Raw genomic sequence first — 27,137 nt, 5'->3', positions numbered from 1 at the left:
AACATGCAACAAAGAGCCCTGAATCCACCGGATACAGCGTTAACTGCTTTCTTTTTGCTATGCAAAAATGATTCTTTTGCAAAAAACTGCTGTATACTGAAGTGCGTTCGTATTACATGTGGAATACTAAAAATAAAGTATTTGAACGTCGAAAACAGGGTAAGTCAGTTGACGGCCAACCTACCACCTTCAAAGATACCACAATAGGAAGACTACAACGTTCACCCCAATCAGCATGAATGCTTCTTTCTACGCCTGCTTTTGGTGAATGTACCCGATCCGACGTCCTTTGAGTATTTAAGAACTGTAAACGGTACTATACATGACACTTATCGTAGTGCATGCCAAGCTCTGAATTTATTGGAGAATGACCAACACTGGGATAACTGCATCAATGACGCGTGCAAAACGTCAACTCCAAGTCAAATTCGTGCATTATTTGGAATCATACTAACAACTTGCTCTCCTTCAGCTCCTACAGAGTTATGGGCAAAATATAAATCGAAAATGTCCGAAGATATACTCCATCTAAAACGGTTAGAGACGTCAGATATGACTTTTGATTTTAAATCAGAAATTTATAAATACACTTTAGTTATTATAGAAGATTTGTGCATATGTATGGCAAACAAACCTCTTCAGGATTTGGGAATGCCTTCACCTAATCGTACCGCTGCTGTTTCGACATGTGTAGAATTGGATCGTGAACAAAGTTACAGTACAAGTGATCTATTGTCGTATGTACAAAATAACATTTCCAAGTTAACGTCAGAACAAAAAGACATTTATGATACGATAATGCATTGTGTTGATAACAACGTTGGAGAAATTTTCTTTTTGGATGCACCAGGAGGTACTGGTAAAACGTTTGTGATAAAACTGATTCTGGCATCAATTCGATAAAAAAAAGATGTAGCATTGGCAATTGCGTCGTCCGGAATAGCCGCAACGCTGCTGCCTGGTGGAAGAACTGCTCATTCCGCTTTGAAATGGCCTCTGAATTTGCATTCTACAGACACTCCCACGTGCAATATTTTCAAATCATCTGGGATGGGTAAAGTATTGCAGCAATGCAAACTTATTATTTGGGACGAGTGCACAATGGCACACAAAAAATCGCTCGAGGCTCTGGATCAATGTTTGAAAGATTTGCGAGGGAATTCGAAACCCTTTGGCAGCACATTAATATTGCTTGCGGGAGATTTCAGGCAAACATTACCTTTAATACCTAGATCAACCCCTGCAGACGAAATGAATGCTTGCCTGAAAAATTCTAATCTATGGGCACACGTAAAGTCCTTAAAATTAACTACAAATATGCGTGTCCAATTGCAAAACGATGACTCTGGTCAAACATTTTCAGATCAATTGCTGGAAATTGGAAACGGAAAGCTCCCAGTAGACTCAATTTCAGGACGTCCAAAAATGAATTGATTGAAAAAGTATTTCCAAATATTCTAAACAATTATAAAAATAATAAATGGCTAAGTGAAAGTTTCCTAATCAGGAATCCTCATGGAAAGAATTTCCAGTGTAGTGTTTACTTGGTTTCGAAGCTCTCTAGAAATCGTCAAAAGCTCTAAAATATTTCTTTCATGCTGCTCTGAATATGAAAAATCAATGTTTCTTTGCTCTCGATCCTGACTGCCAGAGTTCATTCCAGTCAAGCCATTCCTTTGCGCAATTTCAAACGTTGGCGGAAGAAGTTCCTTTTCCAGGTCAGTACGTGATTTGACCAATTCATTTCTTTGTTTTTTTTCATCATCAGTATAAGATGATCCAATGAGTTGTTTAATGCAGCTTGCTAAAATAGTATCTTCAAGAGCAGCTTTTTTATACTTGGACCTGCAAAACGGGCAATCCTTTTTGTTCTTTTCCCATTGAAGGATACAAGTTTTGCAAAATGTATGCATGCATGGCAGTCTCACCGGTTTAATGAATACCTCGCTGCAAATGCTACAAGACAGATCGGACTTTAATAGGTCAAGTTGTCCCTTTTTTAAAATTTCATCCTTCTTCTCACACATTTCTATTTCTTTGTCTTTTGGCGAAGAATTGATTTCTTCAACACTTCTGTTGATTGTTGGATGAAACGCAATCTGATTTATAGTTTTGTCTCCATCTTGGCTTTCTTCTATTGTCTCCTGTTGAAGATCAACAGCAATTTGAGTCTTTTTTATTGGATTTTGCTCCCAACCACACACTTGCTTATCAAGATCAACCTTCATTTGATGTGAATATTTTAAGTGCTTTCTTATAAATGAAACTTTGACTGTTCACGGGGCCCTTTTAAATAGTGTGTGACGTCATTTGGAATGACGTTACATGGCTTTAAACATGACTATAAAAGTTTAAATATGGTATCATTTATAGTTGTACCTTATAATGTATGACATCATCCGTTATCTTTTATGTTAAGGTTCAGTTTTTGCCAAAAATTAGATTTTATTTTATATGTTATGCCTTTATAGATTACAAATTTCACTAAATATTACAACTTCTTGTCAAACAAGCCTACAGACAATTCCCTTCTATGGTATAATTCCTTAGTACCATCGAAGACAAAACAAAACAAAAAAAGAAAGAAAAGACACAACAGAGTTACCCAAACAAAAAGAATAATTTTCCTTTTTTATTCAAGTTTGGTGCTGTAACTTTCTTAAACGGGTATTTTGAGAATGGCAGCGGAGTTTTCAACTTTATGTGAAGCCATTTTGAGGGTTTTCACTTGTTTTTTGAAAAATTCTATTAGTTTAGAATGTAACAATGTAAACTTTGTGAATGTAAGCTTCACATGCACAATAAACTTTTCCATTAAGATTAATTGAAATCGTAGTTGAGAGGGATTTGTCCTCCAACAATTTGACGATTTAACGTTTTACATTGCTTGTTTTATTTGCTTTATAGTTTGTTGGCTACCTCTTTTCTTTTAATCAATGCCCCGCCCCGCTCTTAATTTCACGTACTCTGAAAGGAAGTCCTGTGTATACGTCCTGTTAGTTTCGAAAAAAAGAAATAAAAAAGAGAAACCGAAAGAACGAAATGAAAGACATTTGAAATGAAAGAATAAATTGAATGCTATGAAATGAAACGACGACTAGGAAAAACTGAATGAATGAATAAAAAAAAAAACGACGAGAAAATAAATAAAAAAAAGTTTTTTCAACTAGAAGTAAGGAGCAGTATTAAAACTTAAAATGAACAGAAATTATTACGTATATAAGGGCGTTTGTCTCCCCCTCAATACCTCGCTCTTTACACTAAAGTATTTTTTTAGTAATTTGAACTATTTATTCTATGACCTTTGTGATTCAGGGGTCATTCTTAAAAAATTTGGACAAAATTCAAGCTTTAGGGTAAAGAGCAAGGTATTGACGTGGGGGTGAACCCCCTCATATAGATAATAAATATATACAAATATAGAAGCTCGTTACGTAAGTGAATTCGTAAGTTACGTATATTTATTACTAATAAAAACATTCATAAAAAAATCTAGTCGTATTTTTAAGTAACCAAAAACTGGAGGGCAACTATGCCCCCTCCTCCACCTCTTTTTTTCAAAATCGTCTGATCAAAACTATGAGAAAGCCATTTAGCCAAAAAAACTAATATGCAAGTTTTGTTTTAATTATTCATATGCGGTGAGCCAAAATCAAAACATGCATTAATTCAAAAAAGTTCAGAAATTAAATAAAAAAATAAGTTTTTTCAGCCAAAAGTAAGGAACGACATTAAAACTTAAAAACGGACAGGAACTATTCCGTATATGAAAGGGACTGTCCCCTCCTTAACGTCTCGCTGTTTTATGCTATTTTTTTTTATTGTTTAAAAAAGTAGAACTGCGGCAGAGTCAAACTTTAGCGTAAAGAGCGGGATGTTGAAGAGGGGACACTCCCTTTCATATACGTAATAATGTCTATTCGTTTTGACCTTTAATGTCGCTCCTTACTTTCTGTTGCAATAACTTGTTTTTCTACCTAATCAAACAGTTCGTGGTAACGAACTGTAGTAAGGAGTGACCAGGCTCAATAGTAAACGAAACTTTAAAAAAAGGAACTTCAATGCTAAAAGATATATCAAAAGAATCGTATTTTTATGCTGATTTTAAATACATAAGTTTCATCAAATTTAGTCTTTGTCATCAAAAGTTACGAGCCTGAGAAAATTTGTCTCATTTTGAAAAATAGGAGGAAACACCCTCTAAAAGTCATGGGATCTTAACGAAAATCACACCATCGCATTCAGCGTATCAGAGAACCCTATAGAAAAAATTTCAAGGTCCAATCTACAAAAATGTGGGATTTCGTATTTTTTGCCAGAAGACAAATCACGGGTGCGTGTTTATTTGTTTGTTTGTCTGTTTTTTTGTTTTTTTCCCCAGGGGTCATCGTATCGACCAAGTGGTCCTAGAGTGTTGCAAGAGGATGCATTCTAACGGAAATGAAAAGTTCTAGTGCCTTTTTTAAGTGACCAAAAAATTGGAGGGCACCTAGGCCCCCTCCCACGCTCGTTTTTTCCCAAAGTCAACGGATCAAAATTTTGAGATAGCCATTTTGTTCCGCATAGTCGAAAACCATAATAACTACGTCCTTGGGGATGACTTAACCCCCCCCCCCCCCATACAGTCCCTGGGGGAGGGGCTTCAAGTTACAAACTTTGACCAATGTATACATACCGTAATGGTTATTGGGAAGTGTACCGACGTTTTCAGGGGGAATTTTTTGGTTTGGGTGTGGGGTTGAGGGGAGGGGGCTATGTGGGAGGATCTTTCCTTGGAGGAATATTTCATGGGGGAAGAGAAATTTAATGAAAAGGGCGCAGGATTTTCTAGCATTACTATTAAAAAAAATGAAAATATAAACATGAAAAAGTTTTTTCAATTGAAAGTAAGGAGAAGCATTAAAACTTAAAACGAACAGAGATTATTACGCATATGAGGGGTTCTAAAAATACTTTGGCATAAAGAACGAGGTATTTAGGAGGAGATAAATACTTCGCTCTTTATGCTAAAGTATTTTTAGTAATTTCAACTATTTATTCTATGGCCTTTCTGATTCAGGGGTCATTCTTAAAGAATTGGGACAAAACTTAAGATTTAGTGTGAAGAGCGAGGTATTAACGAGGGGACAAACCCCCTCATATATATAATCAAAAATATATGAATATAAAAGTTTATTACGTAAGTTAATTCTTAAGCTATGTATATTTTTTACTAATAAAAACGTTCGTTAAAAATTAAAAGTTTTAGTTGCCTTTTTAAGTAACCGAAAAATTGGAGGGCAACAAGGACTCCTTCCCCACCCCTTATTTCTCAAAATCGTCGGATCAAAACTAAGAGAAATCCATTTAGCCAAAAAAAGAATTAATATGCAAATTTCATTTTAATAATTTGTGTACGGAGAGCCAAAATCAAACCTGCATTAATTCAAAAACGTTCAGAAATTAAATAAAAAAAAAAGTTTTTTTAAATGAAAGTAAGGAGCGACATTAAAACTTAAAACGAACAGAAATTACTTCGTATATGAAAGGGGCTGCTTCCTCCTCAACGCCCCACTCTTTACGCTAAAGTTTTTTACTGTTTTAAAAAGAAGAGTTGAGAGAAAGAGTCAAACTTTAGTGTAAAGAGCGGGCGTTGAGGAGGAAGCAGCCCCTTTCATATAGGAAGTAATTTCTGTTCGTTTTAAGTTTTAATGTCGCTCCTTACTTTCATTTAAACAAACTTGTTTTTTTTTATTTAATTATATACAGGATCGGTCTATTTAATTATAAATGGGTGTAAGTTTAATCAGTAGTAAGGCTGTAGAGATGGCTGAAACCTGGTAAAAAATATACCATGGTAACTCATTTTTCGGATTGCCGCGATTTAGAACGTAGCCGCTTACCATTAATAGTCCCAGGCTTCCAGACGAACAGTCCCAGTTTTAAATCAAACAGTTCGTGGTAATAAATCAAACAGATCGTGGTAACGAACTGTAGTAAGGAGCGACCCGGCTCAATAGTAACCGAAACTCTAAAAAATGGAATTTGATACCAATAGTTACATCAAAAGAATCGCATTTTAATGCTGATTTTAAATATATTAGTTTCATCAAGATCAGTTATACCCATCAAAAGTTACGAGCCTGAGAAAATTTGCCTCATTTTAGAAAATAGGGGGAAACAGCGTATCAGAGAACCTTAATGTAGAAGCTCCTATCTACAAAAATGTGGAATTTCGCATTTTTTGCCAGAAGACAGATCACGAATGCGTGTTTATTTGTTTTTTTTCCAGGGGTGATCGTATCGACTGAGTGGTCCTAGAATGTCGTGAGAGGGCTCATTCTAACGGAAATTAAAAGTTCTAGTGCACTTTTTAAGTGACAAAAAAATTGGAGAGCACCTAGCCCCCCTCCCACGCTCTTTATTCACCATAGTCGAAAAACCTAATAACTATGTCTTTAGGGACGACTTACTCCCCCGCAGTCCCCGTGGGAGGGGCTGAAAGTTACAAACTTTGACCTGTGTTTACATATAGTAATGGTTATTGGGAAGTGTACAGACGTTTTAAGGGGGATTCTTTTGGTTTAGGGGGGGGGGTTTACGTTGGAGGATATTTCCGGGGAGACACTTCTCATGGGGGAAGAGAATTTCAATGAAGGGGGCGCAGGATTTTCTAGCATTATTTGAAAAAACAATGAAAAAAAATATGAAAAGTTTTTTCCACTGAAAGTAAGGATCAGAATTAAATTTAAAACGAACACAAATTATTACGCACATGAGGGGTTTACCTCCTCGTTATACCTCATTTTTTACGCTAAAGTATTTTTAGTAATTTTAACTATTTATTCTACGGCCTTTGTGATTCAAAGGTCATTCTTAAGGAATTGGGGCGAAGTTTAAGCTTAAGTCTAAAGAGCGAAGTATCGACGAGGATTGAACCCCCTCATATACGCAATAAAAACATACGAACATAGAAGTTCGTTAAGCAAGTTATTTCGTATGTTACGTATATTTTTTACCAATGAAAACGTTTGTAAAAAATTAAAAGTTCTAGTTGCTTTTTTAAGTAGTCAAAAAATTGGAGGGCAGCTAGGCCTCCTCCCTCGCTCCTTTTTCCTCAAAATCTTCCGATTACTTGCAATTAATTAACATGCAAATTTCGTTTTAATTATTTCTGTACGGAGAGCCAAGATCAAATCATGCATTTGATTCAAGAGTCCAGAAATTAAATAAAAAAACAAATTATTTTAAATGGAAGTAAGGAGCAACATTAAAACTTAAAACGAACAGAAATTACTCCGTATATAAAAGGAACAGCTTTTCCTCCTCAATGCCCCGCTCTTTACGCCAAAATTTCTTACTGTTTTAAAAATAGAGTTAAGAGAAAGAGTTAAACTTTAGCCCCTTTCATATACGGAATAATTTTTGTTCGTTTTAAGTTTTAATGTCGCTCCTTACTTGCAGTTAAAAAAACTTGTTTTTTTTTTTTAATTTAATGTCTGAACGATTTTGAATTAATACAGGTTTTGATTTTGGCTCACCGCACACGAATAAATAAACGAAATTTAAATTTCGTCAATACCTCGCTCTTTACAGGTGAAAAAAATGTATTTATTTTCTCATTGTTTTTTTAAATAATGCTAGAAAATCCTACACCTCCTTCATGGAAATTCTCTTCCCTCATGACAAATTCCTCCATGGAAAGATCTTCCTATATATCCTCCTCCCCCCGACCCACCCCCATCCCAACACGAAAAAGTCCCTCTGAAAACGTCTGTACACTTCATAATAACCATTACTATATGTAAACAATGGTCAAAGTTTATAACTTGCAGCCCCTCCCCTGGGGACTGTAGGGGATTAAGTCGTCCCCAAAGACATAGTTCTTAGGTTTTTGACTAAGCTGAACAGAATGGCTATCTCAAAAATATACTGTTCAGCTTAGTCAAAAACCTAAAAACTACGTCTTTGGGGACGACTTAATATTAAATTAATATGAAATCCGTGTATGAAAGGGGTTGTCTCCTCCTCAATGCCTCACTCTTTACGCCAAAGTGCTTTTTATTGCTTTAAAAAGTAGAGTTGTGACAAAGAGTCAAACTTTAGCGTAAAGAGCGGGGCGTTGAGGAGGGGACAACCCCTTTCATATACGGAATAATTTCTCTTCGTTTTAAGTTTTAATGTCGCTCCTTACTTGCAGTTAAAAAAAACATGTTTTTTTTTTATATTTAATTTTAACAAGTGAACATTATTCAGGTTGGTTAATTGACCAGACTTTTTCGGAAAGACGGAACAAATTTTCTAACGATATTTTTGAAACAACAGAAAAGTAAGATGTTTTTTGTTCTTTACCATATGTTCCAGGGCTGAGTGAAAAACTCGAAAGAATTTTACAAAATAATAGTTTAAAGGTAGCTTTAAGAGGTAGTAATACTTTGTCTAGATTTTTAAATTCTGTAAAGGATTGAACTTCCGTAGAGCGAAAATCCCATGTACTTTTGGAAGCTCTTATGTAGGACGTGCTAACCAGAATTTAAAAATGAGATTACTACAACATCGTAATTCTATTTCATCGTCCTTTAAGCAAAATTCCAAACCTGAAGATTTCACGTCGGCTCTATCGGCACATATTTATAATTATCTAAATCATTTTATTTTGCTATAAAATGTTTCATTGATTTCTAGGGACCAAGGTTTAAAGCAAATTTCCAAGAGAATAATCGACATTAAGAAAAATTATTCAAGAATAATTCCATAAACAGAGATGCAGGTGAATTTGGATTGAATTCAATTTATGATAATTTACCGAGGTTAAATAAAGTAAATCTCATCAAACAGTTCGTGGTAACGAAGTGTAGTAAGGAGCGATCCGGCTCAATAGTAACCGAAACTCTAAAAAACGGAATTTCGATTCCAATAGTTACATCAAAAGAATCACATTTAAATACTGATTGTAAATTTATAAGTTTCATTAAGTTTAGTCTTACCCATCTAAAGTTACGAGCCTGAGAGAATTTGCCTTATTTTTAGAAAATAGGGGGAAACACCCCTATTTTCCAGCTTCTATCTACAAAAATGTGGAATTTCGTATTTTTTACCAGAAGGCAGATCACAGATGCGTGTTTATTTGTTTGTCTTTTTTCCGCAGGGGTGATCGTATCGACCAAGTTGTCCTAGAATGTTGCAATAGGGCTCATTCTAACGGGAATTAAAAGTTATAGTGCCCATTTCAAGTGACCAAAAAATTTGAGGGCACCTAGGTCCCCTCCCACGCACATCTTTTCCCCTAGGTCAACGGATCAAAATTTTGAGATAGCCATTCTGTATAACTTACTCGAAAACCTAATAACTACGTCTTTGGGGACGACTTAATCCCCCGCAGTCCCCTGGGGAGGGGCTTCAAGTTACAAACTTTGACCATTGTTTACATATACTAACGGTTATTATTAAGTTTACAGACGTTTTCAGGGTGACTTTTTCGCGTTGGGGCAGGAGTGGGTCGGGGAGGGGGTTTCACAGAAGGATCTTTCCATGGAGGAATTTATCATAAAGGAAAAGAATTTCCATGAAGGGGGCGCAGGATTTTCTTGCATTATTTAAAAAAATGAGAAAATAAATATTTTTCTTTTTAACCTGGGAGTTGGAGTAACATTAAAACTTAAAACGAACATAAAATATTGCGCATATAAGGAGGCTCGTCTCCTCCATAATACCTAGCTCTTTACGCTAAAGTATTTTTAGTGAAAGCTCTTTACGCTAAAGTATTTTTAGTGATTTCAACTATTTTTTCTGCGGTCTTTGTGATTCAGGGGTCATTCTTAAAGATTTTGGATAAAATTCAAGCTTTAGTGTAAAGGGCGAGGTATTGTAGGGGGGGGGGGCAAACCCCGTCATATACGTAATAAAGATGCACAAATATAAAATTTTGCTACGTTTGTTAAAATTTTGTTAAGTTAATTCGCAAGGTATGTATGTTTATTACTAACAAAAACGTTCGTACAAAAAATAAAAAAATATTTAGTTGCATTTTAAGTAACCAAAATTTAAGTGCAACTAGGCCTCCTCCCCCACCTTTTTTCTAATAAAAATCATCCGATCAAAGCTAAGAGAAAGCCATTTAGCAAAAAAAAAAGTATGGAAATTTCGTTTTAATTATTTATGTGCGGTGAGCCAAAATCAGAACATTTATTAATTCAAAAATTTTCTGAAATTAAATAAATTTTTTTTAACTGCAAGTAAAGAGCGACATTAAAACTTAAAACGAACAGAACTTACTCCGTATGTGAAAGGGGTTGTCCCCTCTGCAACGCATCGCTCTTTACGCTAAAGTTTTTTATTGTTTAAAAAGTAGAGTTGTGACAGAGTCAAACTTTAGCGTAAAGAGCGAGGCGTTGCGGAGGGGACAACCCCTTTCATATACGGATTAATTTCTTTTCGTTTTAAGTTTTAATATCGCTTCTTACTTGCAGTTAAAAAAAACTTGTTTTTTTATATTTAATCTCACCTAAGAGCTATGACCTCTGTCCACCTGCTATGTCAGATAAATCTATTGAACCGGAACCAAAAAGGTCAAGGAGATTTGTTTCCACTGTGGCATTAAAAAAACAACAAAACAAGAGCAATAAACTATATGTAATTAGTTTATTGGATGTAAATTTTGTTTGTTTTTATTGATGTCTTTTAGTTTTACTGCTGATGAACACTGTATAGGTGTTCGAAATATCCAGTTAAAAATTTTATATCTGTTCACCGTCGATTAAAAGGTTTCATCCCTATTTTGAACTGTTATACATTTTTTACATAGCGAAAAATAATTCTTTCAAAACAATAATATATCCTAAAAAATCGCAATTTCTTCTTAAAAAATACTGAATGTTTCATTACAAAAAAAAAGAATAGTTCCTACAAAACCAAAATACATCCTAAAAAAATGACATTGCTCTTGCAAAATACAAAATACTCCTTACAAAAAAAAAAATGATTCCTACAAAACAAAAATACATCCGAAACAATCAGAGATTTTTTTAACAAAATGGAAAAATACTTTTTATAAAACAAAAAATACTTCTTACGAAACAAAAAATAATTCTTTGCAACAAGATATACCCTGAAAAATCTCAAATTACCATTTAACATCTCTGAAAACAAAATCATTGTAGGACCTGCCACTTTTCTGGCAAAGTCTAAAATGCTCCCATGGGCTCTTTCAACTCTGCATTGTGATTTTTATATTAATTGGAAAATACTGTTGCAATAGGAGGTGTGTGCATTAACCCCTCCCCATCTTAGTACCAATTGTAAAGTGTAGACCAAAAACACTTCCAGGAATCAAGATGGATTAGGAATCAGTTTCGAACCCTTTCAGTATTTCCCTCTTTCAATATTTATCTGGAGGTTCATGGAGAATTTGACAATTTGTTCATTGAAATGAGCTATTTTAGGCATCTCCTCCCACCCTGCCTGCACAACAATCCACCACAGCCTTCATAATAGTTGATGCACAATTATAAATCACTAAATATAATTTCATGATAAATCAAGTCAATCAACTTAGTTAAATCTAGCATTAAGGTGAATGTCCATTTTAACAATTATCTTGCATGAACTGCGTGAATTTTCTGCCCCAACATGCATCATTCCCACCACTGCAACTTGCAAGTTCAGTGTTTGATAGAGACCTTTGTCATTTTTAGGGCAAAATTGTAGTTTTGTGCCGTAAAACAGCAAAAAAACGCCACTTTCTCGTAATACCACCCTTTTGGTCACTTAAAAAGGCACTAGAACTTATCATTTCTGTTCAAATGAATGCTCTGAGAGCTCATTTTAACTGACTCTTCTGAGGACTCGTTTGAACGGGTGCTATCAAAACAAAGAACTGTGATCTTTGTTTGGAAAAATAAATGACGAATTTCATATATCTGTGGATAGGAGCCTGAAACCTCTACAGAAGAGTTCTCAGATATGCTGTCTAATGGTGTGGTTTTTATTAAAATCGCTTCCCTTCTTTTGATATGTTCAGAAAAGTCCCTTGTTAACTTTAATTTTCTTTATATTATTTTTAGTGATTTCGGTTTTCTTGTGGTAACATAGTGGGATGGTTATCCTTAAACGTTGTAAAAAAGACTACAATCCCTGAACCTCCTACAACAAAAAGGTCCTTGTCTATGGGACTATAGTTTATTAACAAAACTTTGACAAAAAAAAAACAACAAAAGAACAAAAAAAACACTAGAGTGTTTTTACTTAATTTTACTTAATATTTACTTAAGATTAGCCTACTGTCTAAAAAAAGGTAAATGATGTGGCACTAGACCCTTAAGGTCCGAAGTGGCGGTGCTAGTCTCCGTCTCAAGGCCCTTCAGCCACGAAGTGCAAAGGAGGGATAAGGGCCAGCCATCCTGTGCTTTTGCACACCTTTCCTTTGTACCTTCCCCAGATTTCTCCAGGTATCCATTTAGAGCTGGGTTGACTCTGGCTGAGCTTACAGAGTCACGCCACTGACTCCCGTCCGAAACCAAATATATTGGGTAAACAAGTATTCGAACCCTCGCACTCTCGGACAAAGGACCTTTAATCCAGCGCACGTGTCTACTGTCTAGCTAGAGTACAGCTGATGACATTGATGAAAAAGCTTCAACATTCCAAATTGTATGACAGAGCAAACAAGAGATTGATTTTTTTTTTTTTTAATGGCTTGACTCATAAGTTTTGCTTGAACTAAACTTGAAAAAAACTGACTGGCAGAAGGTAAATCTTTTCAAGGAAAGTAAGATCAGCAAACCTTAAGAATAATATCAAGAAAGTTGAAATTTAATTACTACAAATGAAGCAGAAGACATATGTTCCAATAAGCTGGAGCAATGTTACAACAAAATTAAAGAGATCTCTGATAAATATCCAAGTAGAATTATGTATCATCTCCCCAATTTCCGTCTAAGACTGCTAAGAATTTAAGCAACATTTTTGTCGAATGAAGAATTTCCGTTCACTGGACTAACATCAGTTATTCTCTCCAGTAGGGTTTTCTCCGTCATTTGTCTTCTTAATTTTATGAATAAAGTGAAGCAAAGGAAGAATTTACGCTTTATTTATTCTGACACATATAGTAAAACCTCTAGATAAAGTTTCTAGACCTATGGTAGATTTCTCTAACCAAACTGTTAGGCCTGTAAATTCCCCAGTTTTTGGAAATGCGATTTTATTTAACCAATTATATTTGTCTAATGATTGAAGTTATGCCAATGTATGTGCTATTACACTCGAATCAGTCTTTTCAAAACAGTGCAAAAGCTTTCTGTGCAAGTGGCTAAGAGTTACGATCATATTTCTAGTTCTAACAGTAGACTGTTTGGTCAGGTGGGCTATGCCCGTAAAACTAACTTGTGTGCTTGATGCATACTGTCTCAAGTACCATTGAAGGTTCAAATGTTTACCATACCTTGTCTTAGTTGACATTCAAAATATGTTGGTTTTGATCACACCACTCTCGTCCATATATTTCTGACACATATTGGAGACAACTGCTTTTGAACAAATATGCATACTATAATGTTGTTCCTTTTGAAGAATTTGCAGGTTGTAAAATACCAGCCTCATTTTTCTTATTGTGAGATTTCCAAAGGAACCTTGTTGAGATCACTTTTTGTTTCTTTTGTAACTCATGACACGGGAAATGTTTTCTTGTCACAGATAGGATTTTATGGACAGCTTATCAATGCAAGAAACATACTTTAGAAATATAAAAATAGATAGCTATTCTCTTGAACAGCTTAGCAATAAATCAAATAATTCTCAAGTCTCCAGATCACATACAAAGATAAAAAATTCCTTATTTTTTTCCTTAGACCTGCCTGTCTTTATATCTTGAAAGACAGATGAAATAGCATGATCCTGAACTTTGCCAGGTTTGTCTCAACTAATATCCCTAGCAAGTCTTTTTTCCAACCTTCATAAACATGGTAAACCTTGCTTAGCTATCTCAAAAGCTCTAATTTCATCTTCAGTCCATACCACTGCTGAAAGTCCCTAGGGATTAGCCCAAAGAACTCCCCAACAACCCCTGGGAAAATAATTGCCATAAAATGCACCTTTTTCATGTTTTAATCCACTCCCCCAAGAAAATCCTCTGACCACCCACCCTCCTAAAGCTTGAAACTTTGTGTTCCTCTGTAGTTCATGTTAGGCTCATTTAGCAAGATTTAACCTCATTTTTTTTTCATCGCTATCATGACTAGTTTCTCCCATAACTGTTAAGTGATCACTTCTGCAATTAAGACCTATAGACAAAAGACCCAGTGGACTGTGGTGCATATTAGCTCAATCTCAGAAGAAGTTTAACAATTAGTCTTTGTTTGGCGTATGATGAAGTTTTCAGAGGAAAAAAAAACCAACAATGTAACAACAAGAATAGAAATAGATATAGAAAACAAACAAACCAGGGACTTTAATCGAAAACGCTATTGAAAAATGAAAAAGAGAAGCGCAAATCAAAGCACTTACAAAAACGCAATAATTATTTTTTAATTCTCTTTGAGATTGCAGAAGGGTTTTCTGTATCTTTTTTTTTGTTGTTGCCAATCTATAACTCTGGGTTATTTCTCTAAATAAACCATTTTTTAAATGGAAATTGTCTAGTTCTAATTCAAACTTTTTCTGAGATGCAAGAATATTAGAAAAATATACTATGCATGAATTCCAGGGTCGATCTAAAATGGCATTGAGAGAAGTGGGAGTCAGATGCTTCCAACATAGTGCAGTAGCATATGCTGCCACAAAAATTGCTATGTCAAAGTTTGATCAAGACGCTGGTTTACCATATGAGAGGCTTGCTGAAAACCTGGAAATTGTCAAAAAGAGGTAAGTTTCGACATCATATTAGTTAAATTCTATTATAGAAAAGCATCATGGTTGCAACTTCTGTTGCAACCTAGTTACAAATAAATTCTAGCCCATAGCAATGGAATTTAAAAACATGTTTAGAAAAAATAACAGCAAAAAACTGTCAAGTGAGGAAGAATCGCCATTCGATTTTAATTAAACTTAATGATAAAGATTCGTTGCGAAAACAAATATATTTGAATATTGAAAAGTAACCTGAAATCCCACAAAATCGTGTCAGATTGAAATGAAAACTGAACCATTTGGGTTACCGCAACCACATTACAGTCCCCTATCTTGAGCAACAAGGAAGATCACTTTATTTGGACGAGAAAAAGTGGTGTGTATTTTTTGTTTGTTTGTCCCTGTTAGTGGTGCACTGAAATAGTATAGATAGATTTTCAAGGCTTCGTTTGAAAGTTAGTTTAAAAAAAAAAAAAAAAAACTTTAAAAAACCTTAAACGAAAAACTTTAAAAACGCACCAAAAATTTGTTTATATTCATTTTTTTTATGTTTTCATCGGACAGACACTTTTTTTTTTGGGGGGGGGAACTCCTTAAACCCCCTAGATACGGCCTCGGTAAATATGTCTCCCTTTTTTCTGCCATTCTAAATTGCGCCTCCCGAGTGAAAGTTTTCTGGTTTCATCCTGCATATCGCTGGGAGAGCCATCTTGGAGTCTTTGGAAATAATTTTGGACCTGAAAGTCGATCTCAGGTGCTGCGGAGCACAAAGTTGAGTGCTGATAATGCATTCGTGTCTCCAGATAATCAAACAAAACGAAAAAGAAGAAGAAACTAAATTCCTAAAAAGCGCAGTTTTGGTAACAATAACAATAGTTTGGTAACAATAGTTTATGTCGCAGTAAGGTGACAAAAACAGGCTTAATCAAATACATAAACTTTATATCAATACCAGATGAATGGTAAATCTGGAATAGTTAAACTAGGTGAATGCGAATTCCAGGGATGAAGGTACAGTCCAAACTTATATTAAACGGATCTAATTTGTATATTGATTTCAAACAAGTAAAATCATTAATATCAAATTAACCAATCAAAAGTTAAGCTAACATTCAGTGATTGTATTTGTTTGTTTAGTCATTTACTGGATCTTGAAAAAAATATTTGATCACATTGATTAATTTTGATTGATCAATTCTAACTTAAACTTTAATCAAAGGGGAAAAACATTCCCAAAAAGGGGCAGGCCTATTCTCTCTATGAAATTGCACCAAAAAACACAATGTGTCCAAAACATATAAAATCTGAAGTTTCATTTTTGTGTTTCCTGAGAGTCTGTTTAAGGATCAAAAGCAATTGGAGGGCAAGTAGCCCTCCTCCCAAGCCCATTGATTTTCAGAAAAAATCCAATAAAAATTTGGAGAGAGTCATTTTCTTCAGCATAGTTTAACGGCCTAGTAACTATGTCTCTAGGGATATTGGGTATGTCAATCCCCCAAGGTTTTGCAATTTGCCGATTATGCTTTAAAACTAAATTTTGCTTTAAAACTAGATCAAATGGTACTGTGTGTTATGCTGATTGAAAATAAAACATCTCAGAAACATCCCAGGGATGACCGAGGGTATTAATTTGAAACTTTCAGGGCTACTACTATTAGTACTTCCTCTCTTACAATTTAGTTAAATTAACAAAGTGCAAGTGTATCCAGATTGTCAAAGAGCATAGGTATAATTTTTTGGTAATGTTATATAAAATAAGTTTTATTTTTCAGGTCAACTTGGGGAGGTATAAAACTAAATTCAACAATACTATTTGCGTCAAGATTTTCAAAAGGGTGTATGTTGTTAAAAATTGTTGAAAAAGTTCTCCAGCACACAAATAGTAAGCCAAATGATGGATTCTTATAGAGAAAAACCCGAAAGATATAAAATATTATTTCCTTTTTCCATGAAAAGACTACGTCAATTAAAACGAACAGAAATTAATTCAAAAACCTTTTAACAGAAACTAAGCTTTTTCAAGACAAGTAAAGGGTTTCATTAACCAGAAAATGAGCAGAAATAAAGTCAAATAATCTTCCAAGCGTAAAACTACCACAAATTACCATCAATACATAAATGAAACCCAAAACGAACAGAAATTACAATAAATAACCGAGTCAAACTCAAAGAGCAGAAATTAACATGTAATTTACTGAAAACAAAATACTTATTAAAAGTTTTCATTTTTACAATTTGATAAATAAAAATATTAAGACTTCGAGGAATAAATATCAGTATTTGTATATTAAACTGACAATTCATATTCATTTTTTTTTTTTTTCAGTAAAGTGCAGATTATGTGAACCCCTTTACAGGGGTTGAAGTTTAGTTAACCCGTAAATCCGTTGCAGGAATAACTTCGAATTATAGTTAACCTAAGGTAACCGGTTGCAGGGGTTGGATTGAATTGGGGTTGAGTTAAACACAGTTTGAGTTGCTGGAGGGTTGATTTAAATGGGGCCCCGTCAAATGAGGGCTGTATTGTATGGGGTTGAGTTGAATGAGTCTTGAGTTGTATTGGGTTTGAGTTGAATGAGGATTGAGTTAAATGGGCGTTGATCTACACGGGAACCTTTAGGCTAATTTCTTAAAGTCATGATAAGAAATCATACAACGTCTGTAGGAAATCATCCATCACCTTCAACACACTCACCTTGGGCTTTGGTGTAGTCATAAATAGAGTTTATTCGGAGGAATACATATGGACCTTACCTTGGTTTTCAAGGACAAACAAGTAACCACTGATGTTCCATTCTTGCGCAAGCATTTTTCATAAAGAATTCCCTATAGTGCCCAACTCCGGCCAGACATAATCATAGGTGCCCTTTAGTTCCCAAACCTGTGAAGGAGGGGAAGGGGTCAAATAAAAAAATTTTAGGAGGGAGGGGGTCAAAACCACACAGAAAATGAAGATTGAGGTCTTTAGTTTTTTGGTTTTTTTGAACCAATCTCTAATATGGGAGGGGGGCTGTCCCTTATTAATTTTCAATTGAATTAGATGCTTTAAAATTTTCAATGCTGTCGCTTCTTATGACAGAGCGGTGCTGCCTATCATACTGCTTATATGCCCTTTTGAAAACCTGCATGCATATAGCTTTTTCTTTTAATTGAAACTCCCCCTAAACGTTCTTGAAAAGTTTTATTTTAATACCTTTAGCCTTCCTAGTTATAGTAACTGTAGCGGTAATTTGATAGTATACACAGAGTGCATTCTGGCTAGTTGAAAACCCGCCACAACTTAATCTAAATGGTCTAACTTAGCAAGGAGAGTCGTTCTTAAGATGTTGCTTTGTCACCCCGACAATCTACATGCTCATCGTTCGTTTTGATTTAGCTCAACATCTTCCTAAACATTCTTTGAAAGCTTCACCGTAATACCCTTAGCTTTTGTAGGAGCAATAGTTGTAGTAACAGTAGCAGCATTAGTAGCAGTATGCTCATAGTACGTTTAGTTTGTTTGTTTTGAAAATTTCAACTTAGTGCCCTCAACCATTCCTGAAGTATTGCTGTTTACGTTCTCTTGACACCCTGGTTGAGCATATGTATTTCGATCTGATTAAATACAGATCCAACATTCCCCAATTTTCCCCCCTTAATATCCTTAGCTTTAGTACCAGCACAAGTAGTGATAGTAGTAGCAGTAGTAATAACAGCAGTAGAATTAATAGTAGTAACCTTAGCTTGAGTAGTAGTTGCAGTAGTGTGAGTAGAAGCAGTAGCATTAGGATGCAAATATTGTGTTATGGTCAGTTCAACATTCCCCACAACAAGCCCTGTAAGTTTCAACTTCACACACCAAACTGTTCCCAAGATATTGCTGATACGCCCTTTTCACAACCTGCACACAAATTTGTCAGAAGCTGTATTGTGATATCTTAAAAAGGGAGTTAGGCACAACTAATGTTTATGAAAAGGTAAATATAGAGGATGAGAATTTAATTGAAAAGACTGAAGAAATACTTTTTAAAAATTTTAATATTAAAATAAATGACAATGATAAAAAGTTCCCTTTCCTATATTGGACTGTAAAATTTCATAAGAATCCCCCTAAACCACGGTTTATTGCTGGAGCAGCTAAATGTCCAACCCGCATTGCTGCTACTGACCTCTCTTTAATTTTAAAGGAAATTGTAAATAAACTTAAAACCTATTGTTCTGGTATTAAAAAATTTTCGAATTTTAATCCATATTGGAGTGTTAATAATTCACTGCAGGTGATAGATTCTTTAACAATGGTTTCAGCTAAAAGAATTGAGTCTTTTGATTTTGCGACAATGTATACTAATTTATCACTCAATTTAGTGTTAGATAATTTAAAAACTGTTATAAAGAAATCTTTCCTCTTATCTAGTAAAAGGTTCTTAAAAATAGACAGTTATAATAAAAAAGCCATATGGACAAACTGCTTTAATACTACAGTTAACTTGAGATGTTACAGCTTGGATATGATTTTTGAGTTATTGGAATTTGTTTTATACAATACTTATATAAGATTTGGGGGTGATTTGTACAAGCAAATTATGGGAATTCCCATGGGGGGGAATGCCAGCCCATTTATAGCTGACTTGTTTTTAAGTCAACTAGAATATAAATATATGATGGATAAGAATAATCCAATTAATTTAAAACATGCTTTGTCAAATAATAAAAGATATTTAGATGATATTTTGGTCTTAAATTGTAAGGATTTCATTGATATTTCTAAAAATATATATCCATCAGAGCTTATTCTTGAGCCTAGTCATGGCGCTGGTCATGAAGATCATTTCTTAGATTTAAATATTAATATTTGTGATAATAATAAATTAAGTTTTAAAATGTATAATAAAACGGATGATTTTGATTTTGAAGTGATTAGTTTCCCATTCCCTGAAAGTAATATACACTCAAATATCACATATTCAGCGTTTTTCTCACAGTTACTTCGTTATGCAAGGATTTGTAGTAATTATATTGATTTTAAAAATAGATGTAAAATCTTAAGCCAAAAATTGATATCAAGAGGTTTTTCGGCAAATAAATTAACTTGGCAATTTAAAAAATTTAGTTTTCATTATAACGAACTTTTAAATAAATATCAAAAGAATTATCTAGAAATACTTAAAGAAATTTTTGACTAATTTCGGAGGTTCGAGAAATGTTGTCACAGCGCCATTTATTTTGAATTGTGTTTCTATTTGAGCGGAATTTTTAAAAAATTAGCCACATGGTAAAGATGAATTATATAATTGTTTAGTTCATTCAGGTTTTTTTTGCAATGTGTTAATATTTGTGATTTGGTAAAATTTATAATATTTAGTTTACCTATTGTTGCTAAAGGGAGGGATATATTAACAGGATAAGCTTGTTTTGGTTTTACTTGGTTGTTTTACATTTGCTGTTTTTTTCATAGACATGTATTTTGGGGGTGATACCTGACGCGGGGATGCCATGGATATTCTGTGGTAGCCACAACACTGTGCTGGGTAGAGAATTTAGAGTGGCGAAACCCTATATAGGCCAGTGTATTCTCCTGATGAGCCCTTATGTTGGGTGTTGCCTCTGAATTATTTGTCTATATTATTTTTTCTATGGTTTGGTAAATGACGACTTATACTTATTGACGACATGACTGCCTGTCCATGGATTATTCTTTATGGTTGATTGTGTGTGGCTATGCTGTTTGACCTATGTGATTGTATGGATGAGTAGGGTTAAGGCCTCATTCAAGTGCTGGTCTATATTAATCACTAATTTAGGAAAACAGTCTTCCTTTTCTCCTTCTGTCTCTTTTTTTTTTTTTTTTTTTTTTTTTTTTTTTTTTTTTTTTTTTTTTTTTTTTTTTTTTTTTTTTTTGTGTTTGTGCTGTAGCATTGGTGATTTCTCTTTTCATGATATATATATATATATATATATATATATATATATATATATATATATATATATATATTATATTATATATAAAATAGAAGAATCGCAGCTTCTTCTTGATGTCATGGTCACCATAGGTTCGATACAACCACCCTAGGAAATATACGGATTTTTTTCCTTAATGTCGTGACCTATTTAGATCGTTTGTGGCCATACATGTCAATATACAAGTTTTAAGAGAAAATTCAACTATGTAGTCGATTTCGACGCTGGGCCCGGCACAGTTACGCAGCAGGCTTATATATTGATGTTCGTTGTTGCTTGTGTTCTAACCTCAGATAATTTTAGTTTTTTATGGCACTTGGTATTAACCAATTGACATATAGCAATCGCAAATTCTGTCGGTCTGTCTGTCTGTCGGTCCCGGTTTTGCTACTTTAGGCACTTCCAGGTAAGCTAGGACGATGAAATTTGGCAAGTGTATCAGGGACCGGACCAGATTAAATTAGAAATAGTCGTTTTCCCGATTTGACCATCTGGGGGGGGGGGGGGAGTGGGGGCCGGTTAATTCCGAAAAAATAGAAAAAATGAAGTATTTTTAACTTATGAGCGGGTGATGGGATCTTAATGAAATTTGATGTTTGGAATGATATTGTGTCTCAGAGCTCTTATTTTAAATCCCGACCTGATCTGATGGCATTGGGGGGAGTTGGAGGGGGGAAAACCTAAAATCTTGGAAAACACTTAGAGTGGAGGGATCGGGATGAAACTTGATGGAAAAAATAAACACAAGTCCCAGATACATGATTGACATAATCGGAACAGATCCGCTCTCTTTGGAGTAGTTGGGGTGGGGGAGAGGTAATTCTGAAAAATTAGAAAAAAGGAGGTATTTTTAACTTACGAACGGTGATCAGATCTCTATGAAATTTTATGTTTAGAAGGATATCGTGTCTTAGAGCTCTTATTTTAAATCCCGACCGGATCTGGTGACATTGGGGGGGGAGTTGGGAGGGGGAAACCTAAAACTTGGAAAACACTTACAGTGGAGGGATCGGGATGAAACTTGGTGGGAAAAATAAACACAAGTTCTAGATACATGATTGACATAAACGGAACGGATCCGCTCTCTTTGGGGTAGTTTGGGGGGAGGTTATTTCTGACCAGAAATTTTAGAAAATACTTAAAGCAGTGAGATCAGGATGAAACTGGATGGGAAGAATAGAAACCTGTCTAAGATACGTGACTGACATAACTGGACCGGATCTGCTCTCTTTGTTGGAATTGGGGGGGGGGTAATTTTGAAAATTGAGGTATTTGTAACTTAAGAAAGGGTGACCAGATCATAATGAAATTTGATATTTAGAAGGATCTTGTGCTTTAAAGTTCTAATTTTAAATTCCGACCATATCCTGTGACATTGGGGGAGTTGGAGGGGGAAACTGGAATTCTTGGAAAACGTGAAAATTGGGGTATTTTTATCTTACGAATAGATGATCGGATCTTAATGAAATTTGATTTTTAGAAGGAATTCATGTCTCAGAGCTCTTATTTGGAGTTGGAGGGGGAAATCCTGGAAAAAACACTTGGAGTGGAGGAATCGGGATGAAGCTTGGTGGATAGAATAAACAAATGTCTTTGATACGTGATTGACAGAATCATTCTGGATTCGCTCTCTTTGGGGGAGTTGGGGGGAAGGGTTCAGTGATTTGGCGAGTATGGCGCTTCTGGACGTGCTAGGACGATGAAAATTGGTAGGCGTGTCAGGGAGCTGCACAATTTGGCTTGATAAAGTCGTTTTCCCAGATTCGACCATCTGGGGGCTAAAGGGAGAGGAAAAATTAGAAAAAATTAGGTATTTATAACTTACGAGTGGGTGATCGGATCTTAATGAATTTTGATATTTAGAAGGACATCGTGACTCAGAGCTCTTATTTTAAATCCTGACCGGCATTAAGCCTCTTATTTTCCTTTTTAAATCAATCTATTGATTCATAGAATTTTGTTAGAGCTCATACCATATGATCTCTTGGCTCTTAGCTCTTCTCGCCTCGTCACAAGTGCCATATGAGCTCTTAGCTCTTGTTTTTTCTTGTTAATGCTTGACTTTTTGCAAGTAAATGTACATTTGATATTTGCTATGTTAATTGTTTTGCCGTCTATTATAGTTTGGACCTGATAATTTTTTTCTTTTTTATTCAAGCTTATTATAACTGTCAACAATAGATGAAAATGAAAAAAATATTAAGGAGAAGCAGCTTGAGATAATATTTCCTTTTTTAGGCTTCAAAGGCCAATGACTGTTTCAGAGAAGATTTTGTATTCACATCTAGATGATCCAAAAAATCAAGAACTGAAACGAGGAACAAGCTATTTGAGGCTCCGCCCAGACAGAGTGGCTATGCAAGATGCCACAGCCCAAATGGCTATGCTTCAATTCATTTCGTCGGGATTGCCAACTGTAGCTGTTCCATCCACAATTCACTGTGATCATCTTATCGAAGCACAGGTATTTTAAGTTTTGAATAAGGCTTCAAAATTATAATCCAATAAGATTTTTTGTAGCCCACAACGCAAAAGTAAATCTGTGAACTACTTGACTCTCTTGGCTTACCAAAGTCACAACCCTTCTTGAAGATTGTCTAGGATCCTTGTTGTACTTTCTTCACTAGAGTGCGGATGCTCCTTCTGCTGCCATGATTGTCAGCTGAGTGAAGCAGGATCTGCAGTCCTTGAGCGTTGTAGTATCATTTTTCGGCCTCATTGAGGGAGATCTTTAGGGTATGAGCTGTGAATTTGACATTCAAAAGTTTACAAGTTACGACTCTGGATACTGCCGTGTCCCGGAAATGCTACAACCTAATTTCACAAAGGATCATGTCTTACCTTTGAGTTATTAGAGTAGTTCTGCTTTATCAAATACGTCACTAAACATTTATTGACTACTGTAATCGATTCTGTTGCAGTTTTGGTATGAAATATATTTTGGCTTTATAAATGCTATACCACACAAATTTCTTAAAATGGAATCTGTCTAATTTTTTTTTTAATGCTTAACATCTTTTGGTTTTTAATTAAAAAGATCAGTTTAATTACATTTTTTTGTATATGCTATGAGGAACTGCTTGTACAGCTGTAAAATTAAATTCCTGACTAGGTAAAACGCTTAATTGAATAAAATGTATGATCAATTATTCTTTGAAAATAATCATCAGAAAATGATCACCAGACGGTGGGTTAATTAATGTGAACATTCAGGTGTTTTAGCTTTTAGTTTTGTTGAATGCAAGGTTTTGTGGATAAAAAAAACAAAACATATTGTACAAAAAGTGCTAGCGTTTGACGAAAAATGTGACTGTGAATTCAGCACAAAATGTCACTTAAAGAAAACTTACCTACCCGTAGTTTGTTTTTATTTTAAAATCAAAATACCTAAATCCTGCCAAAAGCTAAATTATCAGAAGTTCTTTTGTAGGATTCAGGGCCTTTTTTGAAAAGAAAAAGCTTAAAAAAACCTTTGGCTAGAACTAATCAAGCTGAAGGAAAAATCTGATAACATTTCCTTTCAGCAGGAAAAGTCGCATCAGGAAAACTAAAAAGAAAAGAGAAAGAAACTAGCATAAAAAACTAAAACAAAAGGGCTAAAACATACAGCATGGATTTTGTCACATGTTTGAATACAGTCTAAAAGTTTGGTTGAAAACACAATAAATTTCCTCGTTGGTTAGCAACTGTGTTTCTCACTTCGTTTGTTCGCTGGTTGTTTGGATACACAATTTGGTTTGTTGTTGAATCGTTAGAAACACAACGAAAGTCTTGTTGGCTAAAAACTGTGTTGAACGGTTTGGCAGATTTAAGTTAATATATATTCATCTTGCCTATTAAATTAGTTTGTTAGTTTATAAGAACAGCCCAACCCCCTGCCAAAAAAGAAAGAAATGAAAAATCAGCGCAAGGCATCTTATTTAGTACTTGAGAATGTACTGAAGGGGATCTGAGGTTATTTTTTTCTCCCAAGGTTTCATGAGTGTTACTTGGTATCCATTTTAGGTTGGAGGTGATGAAGACTTGAAGCGTGCCAAAGATTTGAATAAGGAAGTATACAATTTTCTAGCAACAGCTGGCGCAAAATATGGAGTGGGATTTTGGAAACCTGGCTCTGGTATTATTCACCAGGTATGGCAATTTTATTAATTCTTTTTTTTTTGGCCCTTGTATCTATAACTTTTTCTATTGTTTTATATTTTATATTTACTTATGCAGATCACACTTGAATGAGTAGGAACTCCTCCACAGTTTTGTGTTAGTCTAGAAACGAAGAGGAGAAATTCTGTTGCACACGCAGTTTTCTTCTTTCTTTGATTGTTCAAACAAGATAAAAGAATGTCTAAAAAATTACGAAGCTCAGCTGGATAATATGCCCTGAAATTTGTAGATAACAAATAAAATTATGATTGGTAGTCTTTGAACTACAGTTTCTGGACTTTATTTCCTATTCTTATCTGGTCTCTTCTACCTTTTGCGAAATAGAAGTGTCCATGCAGCGTGACCAATGTATGACACCTTCTAGAGAAAGCTGTTCTCTTTCAAACTTGTTTAAAAGGAAAAGTTCAACATTTTATTGCCCTGCACGGTGACTTCAAGATCAGATTTGAAGATATTCTGACGATGGAAGTATCACTATGGATTATAAATCCATTCGATAGGAATGAAGTGCAGAAATGATACTGCAAGAGGAGCTCGAGCATAGTGCTAATGAGGATCTGAAGGTGAAATTTAAAAGAGGGTATCGAATATTTCGGCTGCAAGTAGAAATATCGAAAAAAATATCATGGACTCTGGGGAATTGCAATAAAGCTTTGATAATATTGCCCTCGTCACATCGTGTCAAAAACTTTTTGTTCCATTACAAACATTGAACCAAAAAACAGGTAGATTGAATATCACAGAATGGAAAGATTCTTAGTTATTCTTAACAAAATTTAACAGATAACAGATGTGTTATATCTGAACTGTTTATTTTTGAATACCACAACAGGTTTTATAGATCAAGATTTTCTTGTTTTTGTCAGCTTTTATTTGGGGATAAGTAATATCTTGGTTGGATATTATTCGCTCTTTCCTTTTGTAATATGTACTACGTACCTTGGACTTAGAAAAAATGTTTTTTTTTATCATATTTTACAATCGTATTTTAATCATATTTTATCATATTTTGAAAACGTATTTTTCATCAAACAGTTCGTGGTAACGAAGTGTAAGTAAGGAACCACCCGGCTTAATACTAACCGAAACTCGAATTTTGATGCTAAACAATATATCAAAACAATCGGCTTATTATGCGGATTTCAAATATTAAAGTTTCTTTAAGTTTAGTTTTACCCATTAAAGGCTACGAGGGTGAGAAAAGTTGCCTTATTTTGGAAAAAAGGGGGAAACGCCCCTAAAAGTCTTAGAATCTTAATGAAAATCATACCGTCTGGTTTAGCGTCTCAGAAAACCATACTGTATATGTTTCAAGTTCCTATCTGCAAAAATGTGGAATTTTTAGTTTTTGCCAGAAAAAAGATCACGGGTACGTGTTTATTTTTTTTGTTGTTGTTGTTTTTTCCCCTAGAGTTGATAGTATCGACCCAGGGGTCCTAGAGTATCGTGAAAGGGCTCATTTGAACGGAAATTTAAAGTTCTAGTGCCGTTTATAATTGACCAAAAAGATTGGAGGGCAACTAGGCCCCCGAGGGCAACTTCCCCCAAATTCGTCCAATCAAAATTTTGATATCGCCGTTTTGTTTATCATAATTGAAAGGCCCAATAACTGTGCCTTTAGATATAACGTAACCCCCCACAACCCCAGGGGTAAGGTCTACATTACAAGGTTCCCGATTGTTTACGCATAGTATTTACTATTGGGAAGTATGTATACATTTTCGTATGGAGGGGTGGACGAATTTTCTGCTGGGATTTTTCCACGGGGGAATTTTCCATGGGTAGGAAAGTTTCCAGGAGTGATATTATCAGATGAGATTATACGCTGGGGGAATTTACAAGAATTCCTAAGCAAAATTTATATGTCTTGTTTTCTCTTTTCCATCTTAATTTTACTTGTGGAGATGTTAAAGGTAATTGTTGGGGGTAAATTTTCATTGAGATTCAATTGTCTAGAGGATAATTCCGTGAGAAGGGGGGTTTCTCCGTGGAGGTGGGGCCACATTTCCTGGTATTATTCAAAAATGATCAGAAATTTTTAAAAAGCAAGTTTTCCCAACGGAAATTAAGGAGCAACATTAAAATTTAAAACAAACAGAAAATATTGCGTATATGAAGGGAATTGCCTTCTCCTCAACACCTCGCTCTTTACGCTATAGTTTGAATTTTGTCTCAATTCTTTAAGAACAATTCCTGAAATACAAGGGCCACTTAATTAG

At 34.8% G+C, this 27,137-nt stretch overlaps 1 protein-coding gene across 2 annotated transcripts in view; it reads left to right on the top strand.

Annotated features, from left to right (window-relative positions):
• The window catches only part of LOC136039365 (aconitate hydratase, mitochondrial-like), a 91,838-nt gene that overhangs the window by 5,162 nt on the left and 59,539 nt on the right, over nucleotides 1-27,137 (top strand). For both annotated transcript variants that reach the window (XM_065723032.1, XM_065723033.1), the window contains exons 2-4: nucleotides 14,678-14,835; nucleotides 22,996-23,221; nucleotides 24,763-24,888. In XM_065723032.1, the coding sequence (XP_065579104.1) occupies nucleotides 14,678-14,835; nucleotides 22,996-23,221; nucleotides 24,763-24,888 (510 nt within the window). The remainder of the gene's footprint in view (nucleotides 1-14,677; nucleotides 14,836-22,995; nucleotides 23,222-24,762; nucleotides 24,889-27,137) is intronic.

The sequence above is a fragment of the Artemia franciscana genome, chromosome 19, assembly GCF_032884065.1.
Source record: "Artemia franciscana chromosome 19, ASM3288406v1, whole genome shotgun sequence".
Classification (NCBI taxonomy): Eukaryota; Metazoa; Arthropoda; class Branchiopoda; order Anostraca; family Artemiidae; genus Artemia; species Artemia franciscana.
This window is presented reverse-complemented; position numbering and strand designations above follow the sequence as displayed.